At 37.4% G+C, this 12,104-nt stretch overlaps 1 protein-coding gene and 1 non-coding gene across 2 annotated transcripts in view; one reads left to right on the top strand and one right to left on the bottom strand.

The window, feature by feature from the left end:
• Nucleotides 1-11,625, top strand: part of PARP15 (poly(ADP-ribose) polymerase family member 15) — a 44,495-nt gene extending 32,870 nt beyond the window's left edge. Inside the window, exon 12 of the mRNA XM_016192577.2 lies at nt 8,393-11,625. Coding sequence (XP_016048063.2) covers nt 8,393-8,682 — 290 coding nt within the window. The 3' untranslated portion in view covers nt 8,683-11,625. The remainder of the gene's footprint in view (nt 1-8,392) is intronic.
• LOC132540555 (U6 spliceosomal RNA) lies at nt 1,671-1,777 on the bottom strand. Its single transcript, XR_009551753.1, has one exon. It is a non-coding gene; the product is annotated as a U6 spliceosomal RNA (small nuclear RNA).
• Nucleotides 11,626-12,104: the final 479 nt, after the last annotated feature.

Below are 12,104 nucleotides of genomic sequence, written 5' to 3'. Positions count from 1 at the left end.
TCCATTGTGTATATATACCACAACTTGCTCAGCCACCCATCTGGTGTGGACACCTGAATTACTTCCAGGTTTTGGCTATTACAAATTGCACTGTTGAGAACATAGGTACACACAAATCTTTTGGATGGGTGTGTTGGGTTCTTTAGGATATATATTTCCAGGAGAGGAATTGCAGGATCCTAGGGTAGGTCCATATCTAGCCTTCTGAGAGTTCTCCAGACTGTTTTCCACAGAGGTTGGAACAACTGACATTGCCACCAGCAGTGCAGGAGGGTTCCTTTGACCCCACAACCTCTTCAGCATTTGCTGCTGCTACCTTTTCTGATGTATGACATTCTCACAGGAGTGAAGGGGTATCTCATTGTTGTCTTGATTTGCATTTCTCTTTCAATCAGAGACTTGGAGCATTTTTTCATGTGTTTCTCGGTCTTTTGGATCTCTTCTGTGGTTAATATTATGTCCATATCCTCCCCCCATTTTTGGATGGGATGATTTGTTTTCTTGTTGTTGAGTTTGGCAAGCTCTTTATATATTTTGGTTATTAGCCTCTTGTCTGATATATGGCATGTAAAGATCTTCTCCCATTCTGTGAGGGGTCACTTAGTTTGGGTAGTGGTTTCTTTTGCTATGCAGAAGCTTTTTACTTTGATTTAGTCCCAATTGGTTTATTTTTGTTCTAGTCTTCTTTGTAATTAGATTTGTTTGAATGAAGATGTCTTAAAATTTATGCAGAAAAGAATTCTGCCAATATTTTCTCTAAGTATCTGAAAGTTTCTGGTCTAACATTCAAGTTCTTGATCCACTTGGAATTTACCTTTGTATTTGGTGAAATATAGTGGTTCAGTTTCATTCTTAAGCATGTTTCAACCCATTTTTTCCATCACCACTTGTTGAAGAGACTCTGCTTTCCCCATTTAATAGTCTGGGCACCTTTGTCAAAGATTAGATGTCCATAGGGGTGGGGGCTTATTTTTGGGCTGTCAATTCTATTCCACGGGTCAGTGTGTCTATTCATGTCCCAGTACCAAGCAGATTTGATGACAATGGCATGGCCCTATAATACAATTTGAGATCTGGGCCCATGATGCCTCCAGTTCTATTCTTTCTTCTCAAGATTGTTTTGGCAATTCTAGGCCTTTTCTGGTTCCAGAAAAACATTTGTAGCATTTGTTCTATTCTCCTAAAAATGTGGTTGGGATATTGATGGGGATAGCATTAAATTTGTAAATGGCTCTGGGTAGTATATTCATTTTAGTGATGCTAATTCTTCCAACCCATTAACATGGAATATCTTTCCAATTCTTTGAGTCTTTTTCAATTTCCCTAAGTAGTGACTCATAATTGTCAGTATACAAGTCATTCACTTCATTGGTTAAGTTTATTCCTAGATATTTTATTATTTTTGTTGCTATAGTAAAAGGAATTCATTTCTGGATTTCAACTTCTTCTAAGTTAGTGTTTGCATAGAGAAGTGCCACTGCCTTTTGAATGTTAATTTTGATTTTAATTAATTTTTAATTATTTATATATTTAATTATCATAAATTTTAATGCCTTACTTTATTGCCTGATGATTTCCAAAAGCTTCTTGCTGAATTCTTTAGGTTTTTCTATGTATACTATCATGTCATATGTGAATAGGGAGAGTATGACATCTTTTCTCTTTCTTTTTAAAATATGAGACATTTCACGAATTTATGTGTCATCTTTGTGCAGGAGCCATGCTAATCTCCTCTGTATCCTTCCAATTTTAGTTTATATGCTGCCAAAGTGAACAAGAGAGTTTAACTTCTTCTCTTCCAATCTGTCTCCTTAATTCCTTAGTCCTGCCTGGTTGCTATGGAAAAAACTTCCAGCACTATGCTGAATAGTAATGATGGTCATTAGCAATCCTGTCTAGTACCTGATCTGAGGGGAAATACTTCCATTTTTTCACCATTGAGTATGATGTTGGCTGTAGGTTTGCTCCACTATTTTGAGGAATTTTTCATCTATTCTCATTTTTTGTGGTGTTTTGATCATAAAGGGATGTTGGATTTTTTCAAAGGCTTTCTCTGCATCTATTGATATGACCATGTGGTTTGTGGTCTTGGTTTTGTTGATGTGGTGGATCAGGTTGATTGATTTATGTATATTAAACCAACCTTGCATCACTGGGATAAACCCCACTTGGTCATGATAAACAATCTTTTTAATATACTACTGTATCCAGTTGGCTAGAATTTTGTTCAATATTTTAGCATCTATGTTCATCAGAGACATTGCTCTGTAGTTTTCTTTTTTGGTTATGTCTCAGTCTGCTTTTGGTATCAGAGTGATGCTGGCTTCATAGAATATGGAAGGGAGTATTCCTGTGTCTTCAATCTTCTGGAAGACTTTTAAAAGTAGAGGATTTAACCCTTCTCTGAAGGTTTTGTAGAATTTATTTGTAAAACCATCTTGTCCAGGACTTTTATTCTTGGGAAGGTTTTTGATAACTGTTTGAAATTCTATGTGATTGGCCTGTTTATATTTTCTAGTTCCTCTTTATTTAATTCTGGAAGTTCATAGGTATCTAAAAACCATTTATTCCAGGTTCTCTATCTTGGTGACATGGTTGTTCATAGAAGCCTTGCATGATATGTTGAATTCCTGTGGTGTCTGCTGTGATATCTTCTCTTTTATTTACAATCCGGTTTATTTGGGTCTTCTGCCTTTTTTATTTTGTGAGTCTGGCTAAAGGTTTGTTGATTTTGTTCACTCTTTCAAAGAACCAACATTTATTTTTGTTGATCTTTTGTATGGTTTTCTTATTTTCAATGTTATTTATTTCTGCCCTAACTTTAGTGATTTCTGTCCTTCTGGTTGCTTTAGGGTTCCTTTGTTCTTCTTCTAGGTCTTTAAGATATGCAAAGAGGTTCTTTATTTGTGCTTGTTCTTGCTTCCTAATGTATGCTTGTAAGGCTGTGAACGTCCCTCTTAGTACTGCTATAGCTGTGTCCCAAATATTTTGATAGCTTATGTCTTCATTTTTTTGAACTCTCGAAACATTTTATTTCCTCTTTGACCCAGTAGTTGTTAAGAAGTGTTCTGTTGAGCTTCCTAATTTTGGGACTCTTAATCATCTTTTGTTGATTGTTAAGTGTTATTTTAATTCCACTGTTGTCTGAGAAGATGCTTGGATGATGTCAATGCTCTTAAATTTGCTGACACTGTCTTTCTGGCTTGACATATGGTTTATCCTTCAGAATGCCTCATGTGGACTTGAGTATACTGTGTATTCCAGTTTCTTTGGGTGAATGATTCTGAAAATGTCCAAAGTTCTAGTTTATCCATCTCCTCATTTAGCTCCCTCATGTATTAATTGATTTTCTTCCTAGATGATCTGTCAAATTGAGAGAGTGGGGTGTTGAAGTCCTCTACTATGACTGTGTTAATATATTGCTGTAGCTCTTTCAGTAGATGTTTGATGTATTTAGATGGCTTCTCACTGGGTGCATAGATGTTAATAATTGTTAAGTCCTCTTGATTGACTGATCCTCTGAGCATTAATTAGTGTCCATTCCTATCTTTTTTAATCTTATCTAATTTAAAGTCTATTGTGTCAGATATGAGAATAGCTTTTCCTGCCCTTTTTTGTGGGCCATTGGCTTGTATGATAGTTTTCCATCCTTTTACTTTGAGTCTGTATTTGTCTTGTTGAGTTAGGTGGGTTTCCTGTATTGTTGGGTGGCATTTTCTGATTCATCTTTATACTCTGTGCTTTTCAGTAGGTTAATTCAGACCATTGACATTTATTGATATCAAAGATTGAAGATATTTTAATGCCATTCTTGTAGATTTTTAGAGTGTTCTGATACATGGCCTATTTATGGTGGTCTGACTATTTACAGGAGACCTTTCAGAACCTGTTTCAGAGTAGGCTTGATGATAGTTGATTCTTTCAACTATTACTTGTCTGAGAAGGTTTTTCTGCCTCCATCTAGTCTGAATGACAATCTAGCAGGATACAATAGTCTTGGTTGAAAGCCTTCCTCATTGGGCACTTGATATATATCTCACCATTTTCTTCTGGCCTGCAGTGTTTGTGTGCAGAAATCTGCTGCTAATCTATGGGTTTTCCTGTGTAGGTGACTCCTTGTTTTTCACTTGCAGCCTTCTGGATCCTTTCTTTATCCTTGTTCCTTTCTATTCCAATATGATGTGTCTTGGTGTCTTTAAGTTTGGTTTAATTCTGTTTGGGACCTTCTGGGATTCTTGAACTTTTATGTCTTTATGTTTTCTTTTTTTATTTTTGATATGTAAACATTGTTTTTTTATATTTAAGAAAGGATAAATTAACAAAACCATTGGGTAGGAGGGGTACAACTCCACACAATTCCCACCACCCAATCTCCATATCCCACCCCCTCCCCTGATAGCTTTCCCACTCTCTATCCCTCTGGGAGCATGGACCCAGGGTCATTGTGGGTTGTAGAAGGTGGAAGGTCTGGCTTCTGTAATTGCTTCCCCGCTGAACATGGGCATTGACTGGTCAGTCCACACTCCAAGTCTGCCTCTCTCTTTCCCTAGTAGGGTGAATCTCTGGGGAAGCAGAGCTCCAGGACACATTGGTGGGGTCTTCAGTCCAGGGAAGCCTGGCCGGCATCCTGATGACATCTGGAACCTGGTGGCTGAAAAGAGAGTTAACATACAAAGCCAAACAAATTGTTGAGCAATCATGGACCCAAAGGTTGGAATAGTGGAGAGGAAGTGTTAGGGGGATACTCACTGCAAACTCTAGTGTACTTCTGCTTTCAGGTATATTTTTGCAGTAGTTTATGGATATGTGTGAACATATGCTTTCTCTCACAGAAACTGGTGTATATCTAGGTTTTGGGACTTTGTTAGAAAGTGAACCACCTGAGATGGAATTAGAGTATACTATGTAAGGAAAGGTCTCACCCGAGTAATGAAGCTGAAGGGTTGTCATTCCACACGTGAAGTCTCTGGACACAGTCTGAAGTGAAGCATGTTGAGGTGGCAATCGTTGTGTTGATTAGGTTGTGATCGGCAGATGCAATATTATTTGATATGGATTGGGAGAGGCATACGGGAAAGTGGGCCCTATCGAAGGGTTCCAGGACTGGGGGAAGTAGAGGCTCTATAGTGGAGATGTGAGGTTCCTGCTCTTAGGATTCAAAAAGACTATCGATAGTTAATGTTATCATCACATTATTTGGTAATTGGGTTAACTTTGAAAAGTCCTTTTGTTAGGGTTTGCTGTACAGTACCCAGTATCTTGTATATAGCTGTGCTATTGGTTGCTTCTGATCTACTTGGTCTAGGCTTTTGAGAGAGTCCACATATCAAATACACAGCCTATATATTAAAAAGACTCAGTCTGTGTTTTAAAAAACTTCGAGACATACAATTAATTTTCCCCCTCTCATATTAATTAACTAGTGATTTATATGACTACATTTTGCTAGGAGTGTACATAAACACCATTCCCACCACCAAAAGACTGTGACCCATCCCTCCCACCTACTCCCACCCCCCCACTGGCCCAGGAAGCTGCATGTCTACCCCTAACCACAGGATTTTTACTTTGGTGCCCTACTTACAATTTGGTCAGGTCCTGCTTTTAGTTTCCCTTTCAGATCTTCTTACTCAACTTCTGTTGATGAGTGTGATCATCCCATTCTCATCTTTATCTTTCTGACTTAGCTGACTTAACATAATTCCTTCTAGCTCTGTCCAAGATGGGTCAGAGAAGGTGGGTTCATTGTTCTTGATAGCTGCAGTCTTTATGTTTTCTAAACTAGAGAAATTTTCAGCTATTATGTCCTGAAGAATGCTTTCTTCTGCTCCCTCTCTTTCTTCCTCTGGTAAGCCAATAATAGGTATCTTATTTCTTTTGAAGTCATCCCATAGGCCTCTGTTGCTGTTTTCAGTATCTCTTAATCTCTTTTTGAGATCTCTTACTTCTTTTTTAGTTGTCTTTAATTTGTTCTCAATATTGCTAATTCTGTCTTCAGTCTCATTTATTCTATTCTCTCTCCCCTTTATTGTTTTCTGTAGCTCATCTATTTAGTTACCCACTTCTGATACTGTTTTAGCTGGTTCAACTAGTTGTGTTCTTAGCTCAACTATTTCAGTTTTTAGCTCTCTAATAACCTTGAGATAATTAGTGTTTCCTTCTAGAGTCTCATTTGTTGTTTCTGCATTTCTTTTTTTTTTTTTTTTTTTGTTTCTGCATTTCTGATGACATTTCTTTCAAACTCTTTACTCACTCCTGTGACTATTTCCTTAACTAGTCTTAGGATATTGACCTCTATTTTGTGGTTCAACCTTTGGGGGGTCTTTTATCTGGACTCATGTCCTGGCTCACTTCTCCAATCTTTCTTCTTGTTGGTTTAACCATTCTATATCATGTTATGAGGTCCCTCTCTCAGTACTTTTCAAATTGCTGATCACTCTTGCTTGGACTGACTTCTAAGTAAGGTTCTTAAAGAGTTCACAGTTAGGAAATTAACAATTGTTTCAATATTATTTAATTCCTTGATTTGGGGCACAGAGGCTATTAACATCCTCTTTAGTTCTTTTTCTTCCTTTTAAGCTCTTGGGTACCTGAGGACTTTGAAACTATAAGTAAACTTCTTAGCTCAATCCCTAACTCTTGACCAAGAGACAAAGCATGGTGGGTAGAGATAACACAGTGGTTATGCAAAGAGACTCTCACACCCCAAGGATCCAAGTCTCTGTGCTCAATTTAGCTTCTTTGCCAAGCTGGGCAGCAGTACTGGGCCCTGTAAGTTTCTAAACTCATCCTGTTTATAGCCTGTAGTTTCTGAGGCAATTATTCACCAAATGCTCATCAGGAGAACAATGTGGAATGACTCTCAATATACAGACCCACTGCTAGGCTAATGAAGTTTGGCTCTTTCCTGAGTTTCCTGGTCAGTTCTCTGTTCCCAGATGTCAGCACAGGGTCTACTCCCTGCTGCTCCAGCCTCTGAGGGCAGTTGCAATGGAATTCACAATTTTATTTGGTGAATCTTAGGGGAATCCTCTGCTCCCTTCATCAATCTTTTTGTTGGTAAAACAGACTGTAGGTGGTGCGTGAACTGATAAACTGTGGGACAGTCTGCAGCTGCTCAATCTCTCCTTAAGCTCCTCTCTGTCTACAAGTCACACGTGTTTGCTTTCCCCAGTGGTTTGGTGGGTTCCTGAAGTCATTATAGTCCTGCTTTGTTGGGGTCCCAGGTTTCCTGTGGTATTTCTAGTTGACCCAGGAGAGGAGAGGAGAGAAACACAGCTGCTGCTGCTCTGTAATTCCCTGGTTCTCTTAATTTTGATGTTTTTTATTTCTTTTCTAATTTTAGTGATTTCAGCCCTTCTGGTTGCTTTAAGCTTCCTTTGTTCCTTCTAAGTTTTTAAAGCATTCAGTCAGATTGTTTACTTGAGCTTTTTTTTTTCTTCCCTAATGTGTGCTTGTATGGCTTTGAGTTTCCCTTTAAGTACTGCTTTAGCTGTGTCCCATATATTTTGATATTTTGTGTCTTCAGTATCATTTCATTCTAGGAAGATTTGAATTCCTTCCTTGAGTTCCTTTTTGACTCAGAGTTTTTAGCAGTATGTTTTTGAGTTTCCATATTTTGCAACTTTTAGTTTGTTGTTAAATGTTAGTTTTATTCCACTGTTGTCTGAGAAGATGCTTGGGATGATTTCAGTGCTCTTGAATTTGTTGATACTGTCTTCGTGACAAGCCACTTTTTTTCTTTTCTTTTTTTTTTATATGTGTGATTTTCAATAGCAAAGTTCACTCCAGTTATATAATGTATTCCTTTATTTTTTCTTCTGTTATTATTTGTTTACTTTCTCCCAGAGTTAGTGCCAGCACTAGGAATCCACCACTGTCACTGCTAGGGGCCATTTTCCCCTGCCCCCATTTTATCTAATAGAAAAAAAATCAATAGGGAAGGTGGGATAGAGAATGAGAAGGACAGAAACATGCAGACCCGTTTCATTGCTTGTGAAGTGTCCCTGCTGCAGGTGGGAAGTGGGGTCTTGAACCTGGGTCCTTAAGTATGTTCTTGCACATAATACTATGTGCACTTAACTGAATTGCCACTTCCATGCCCCTAGATTTATTTATTTTTATTTGTGAGGGGGAAGGAGAGAGAGAGAGGAAGTGAGATGGGAGAGTGGAGGAGGAGAGGGAGGGAAGGAGAGGAAGAGGGAGGTCACCAAAGCATCATTTTGCTGTGATGTCCAGGATTGAGTTCAGCATCTTATGACTGACAGTCCAACACTTTCCCCTCTTTGTCACTTTCCGGATCTGTATTAACATTTTTTTTTTTTTAGGCAGCGGCTTTATATACTATGATACATGTTATGTTCTTAGGAAAGCTTTTGTTTTTCTTTTACAGGTACAACCTATGGAAAAGGCACCTATTTTGCTGTTGATGCCAGTTATTCTGCTAATGACAGATACTCCAGACCAGACATCAATGGAAGAAAGCATGTTTACATTGTGCGAGTACTTACAGGAGCATATACACTGGGACATGATGGATTAATTACCCCTCCATCCAAAAATTCTTACAATCCCACTGATCTATTTGATTCTGTCACAGATGATATGCAGGATCCAAAGTTATTTGTGACATTTTTTGATAATCAAGCTTACCCTGAATATCTTATAACTTTCAGGCATTAAAAATAGGGTTTTGTAAATCTCAAAGAACATATATATATATTTTTAGTTTTTCTTTTTTTAAAATTTTTTTTATTTGTTATTGGATACAGACAGAGAGAAATTGAGAGAGAAGGGGGAGATAGAGAGGAAGAGAGACAGAGAAACACCTGCAGACCTGTTTCACTGCCTGTGAAGCAACTTCCCTGCAGGTGGGGAGCCGGGGGCTTGAACCAGGATCCTAACCGGTCCTTGTGCTTTGTGACACGTGTGCTTAACCCGCTGTGCTACTGCCCGACTCCCTCAAAGAGCATATTTGCCAGAACAATTTCCAGAGTCTTTATATTTGGCTTTGTTTTAACCTGTTTAAATAAGTTTTAAAAACATTTCCCTGGAAGGTGCTAAAATGCTGAAAAGAGGCTTCTTAATATTGTATGGTGGCAATTTGTAGCACACCTCTCTTCTGAGCCTCCTGATGGGTCTGAAGTTTGGAAATGTAAATTACACAATTATAGCCACAACTCTTTACAGACACCAAATCTATTCTCTATAGGAGAATAAAAAGCATGTTGCTCTTTCCTACTGGGAAAGAGGTAAAATGAATCACTTTAAAGCCAAGATGTCATTGTTCTCATTGGAATGTGTTAAGACATCAAACAGTGAGCTAATACCACACTGTTTTAGACCATCTGTAACAGCTGGGATTTTGTTTCCTTAAGCACAAGTTGATGATAATTCAACTAGAATGACTGAATCAAAGAATATTGCCTTGAATCTGCTGTGGGACATATCAGGTAAACATGTATTAATATTGTTACCTAGTGCTACATAAAAAAATGAACATCAAACTTAATGGCTGAATGGGGAAGGAATGTAGCCATGACTTAGTTGGCTTGTTCTGAGTTAGGGTATCCTATAAATCTGTCGAGATGTCAGCAGGGGTTATAGTCATAGAGAACAGCCTGAGGCTGGAGGATGTCTTCTTCTCACACTGCTGGCACGTTTTTACCAGCTGTCAGCAGGAATCTTCAGTTTCTTTCCATAGACTTCTTGAATGTCCTCAGTGAAATAGTGGCAGTTTACTCCACAGTGAGCACTTGAAGAGATAGCAAGGTAGAAGCTACAGTATCTTTTATAACCTACCCTTTGATGTCATACTCTACTTTTCCCCCTGAAACATCCCATTTGGTTGCATGAGTCAGCATGCTCAACATGCAAGGGAATTACACAAGAGTATGGATATTAGTAGGCCAAGATTGCTTCTGATGTATAAGTGACAAGTTGACAACTGTCAACAGTGAAAGTGATACTCTACTTTTATTGTTCCATTTACTTTCTCTCTACATTCTTCCGACTCCAAAGGTAAAAAGTTTTTTTTTTTTTTTTTTGCATGACCACTCTGAGCACTCCTGAGTGAAATAATCTCTTTGTGAGAAAGCTGTGCTTTCTGGAAAGCTCCTGCTTGCACTGAGTTTGCACTAAGTTGAACAATTTTCTTTATCTGCTCCCTTCTGATCACTGTTCTATTTCTGGAGGATGCAGGGCAGAATTTTTCCCTTTGTACTTCACCTGAAGGTAGTACCTGAGATTGATCTCTTCTATTATGTTAAGGTTAGGTAAGTTCTTAAAATATTCAGTAAAATCTTTATCCTGAGGTATCACTTTTAAAGAATTGCAAATATTCGAGTGTTTAAATTATGGTAAATAAAGCACATGCACATTTGAGGAATATAGGAAAGTATTTAAAAAAAACTATCTTAACAAACTGCATTACCCATAATTGCAGTATTTGGAGGAATCTACTGGCAATGTTCTTAGACATTCTCTTCTAGTTTTTTCTCCATCTGTCTTTGACAAAGTCAAAATCATATTTTATTCAGTTACTAGCTATACAACATTGTATCCCCTATTTTATGTAATACTACACGTGCTTCTATAATATTATTAATTTTCCTGCAAACATAATCTTAATGTCCGAATTATTTTGCTATGTATTTCCTCTTTTATGTACATGTAGTTAGAATTTTTAAAAAGTCTTTACCGTTTTAATAGCCTACTTTTTTTGAAGTATATCTCTATCACTTCTCTATGACATTAAATAGTATATATATATATATATATATACATATATAAGGTTAATGGTTGCGCAGTATTTTATTGTATGTGTCTACAAAATGTCAAAATAGGGTGGTTATATTTCTAGACAAATATATGGTTGGAATATGGTTGAGATCAAAGAAAATCTACTTACACCAAGACACAACACGTATATCCAAGAAGCAGTGACTGTCCAAATTACAAGCGCACATATATTTTTCTTTCTCTGTCTTCCTTCCTTCTTTCCTTCTTTCCTTCCTTCCTTCCTTCCTTCCTTCCTTCCTTCCTTACCTCCCTTATTTATTTCTTTTTCTCTCTCTTTCTTTCCTTCTTTAATTGAGGGGGTTAATACATTACAGTGCCATCATTATCACATGCATGTAATTTTATTATGCACCTGGCCCCCACAGTTTTCTTTCACCCCTCCCTCCTGAGTTCCTTACTTTGATGCAATATACCATCCCAGTCTACTTTTCACTATTTTTTTTCCTCCCTCCCTGTCCTTAGTTACTGGGTCCCCCTTATAAGTGAGATCATTTGGTATTTGTCCTTCTCTTTTTGGCTTATCTCACTTAACACAGTATCTTACAATTTCATCTAAGATGGCACAAAGGAAATGATATCATCATTTTTAATAGCTGACTAGTATTCCATCATGTATATATACCACTTTTTTTTAGCCACTCATCTGTCATTGGAAATCTGGGTTGCTCCCAAGTTTTGGTGATTACAAATTGTGATGGTATAAACATAGGTATACATAGATATCTTCTGATAGGTGTTTTTGTGTCCACTGGATAAATCCCCAGGAGAGAAATTGCTGGATTATCAGAGAAATGCAAATAAAGACAACAATGAGGTACTACTTTACACCTGTGAAATTGTCATATATTAGAAAAGAAAGTAAGAACAAGTGTTGGAGATAATATGGAGAAAAAGGGACATTTCTGCACTCTGGTAGGGGTGTAAATTGGTCTAACCCTTGTGAAAGACAGTCTGGAGATTCCTCAGAACACTAGAAATAGATAAGCACACATAGACTTGATACAGGAACCTCATTGATTTGGAATTTTTCATGTGGATAAAAGTGAGGAATAATAAATACACAAGTTCATTCACTATAACAAAATTACATTTTTGTGTTTTTTTTTTCTACAAGCAAGGAAAACAATGATTAGATGGAGAATGAGGAATACCTTTGACAACATACCTTAATATCTTTTGTATTTTGAATTTCATGACAGTAACAATTAAAAAAATTACTCTTTTTTTTTTTTAATTTAAGAAAGGAGACATTAACAAAACCGTAGAATGAGATACAGAGTTCTAGTGTTGGGAATTGTGTGAAG

Source organism: Erinaceus europaeus, chromosome 9 (assembly GCF_950295315.1).
Source record: "Erinaceus europaeus chromosome 9, mEriEur2.1, whole genome shotgun sequence".
NCBI lineage: Eukaryota > Metazoa > Chordata > Mammalia > Eulipotyphla > Erinaceidae > Erinaceus > Erinaceus europaeus.
Note: the sequence above shows the minus strand (reverse complement) of the source record. Positions and strands in the feature narration are given on the sequence as shown.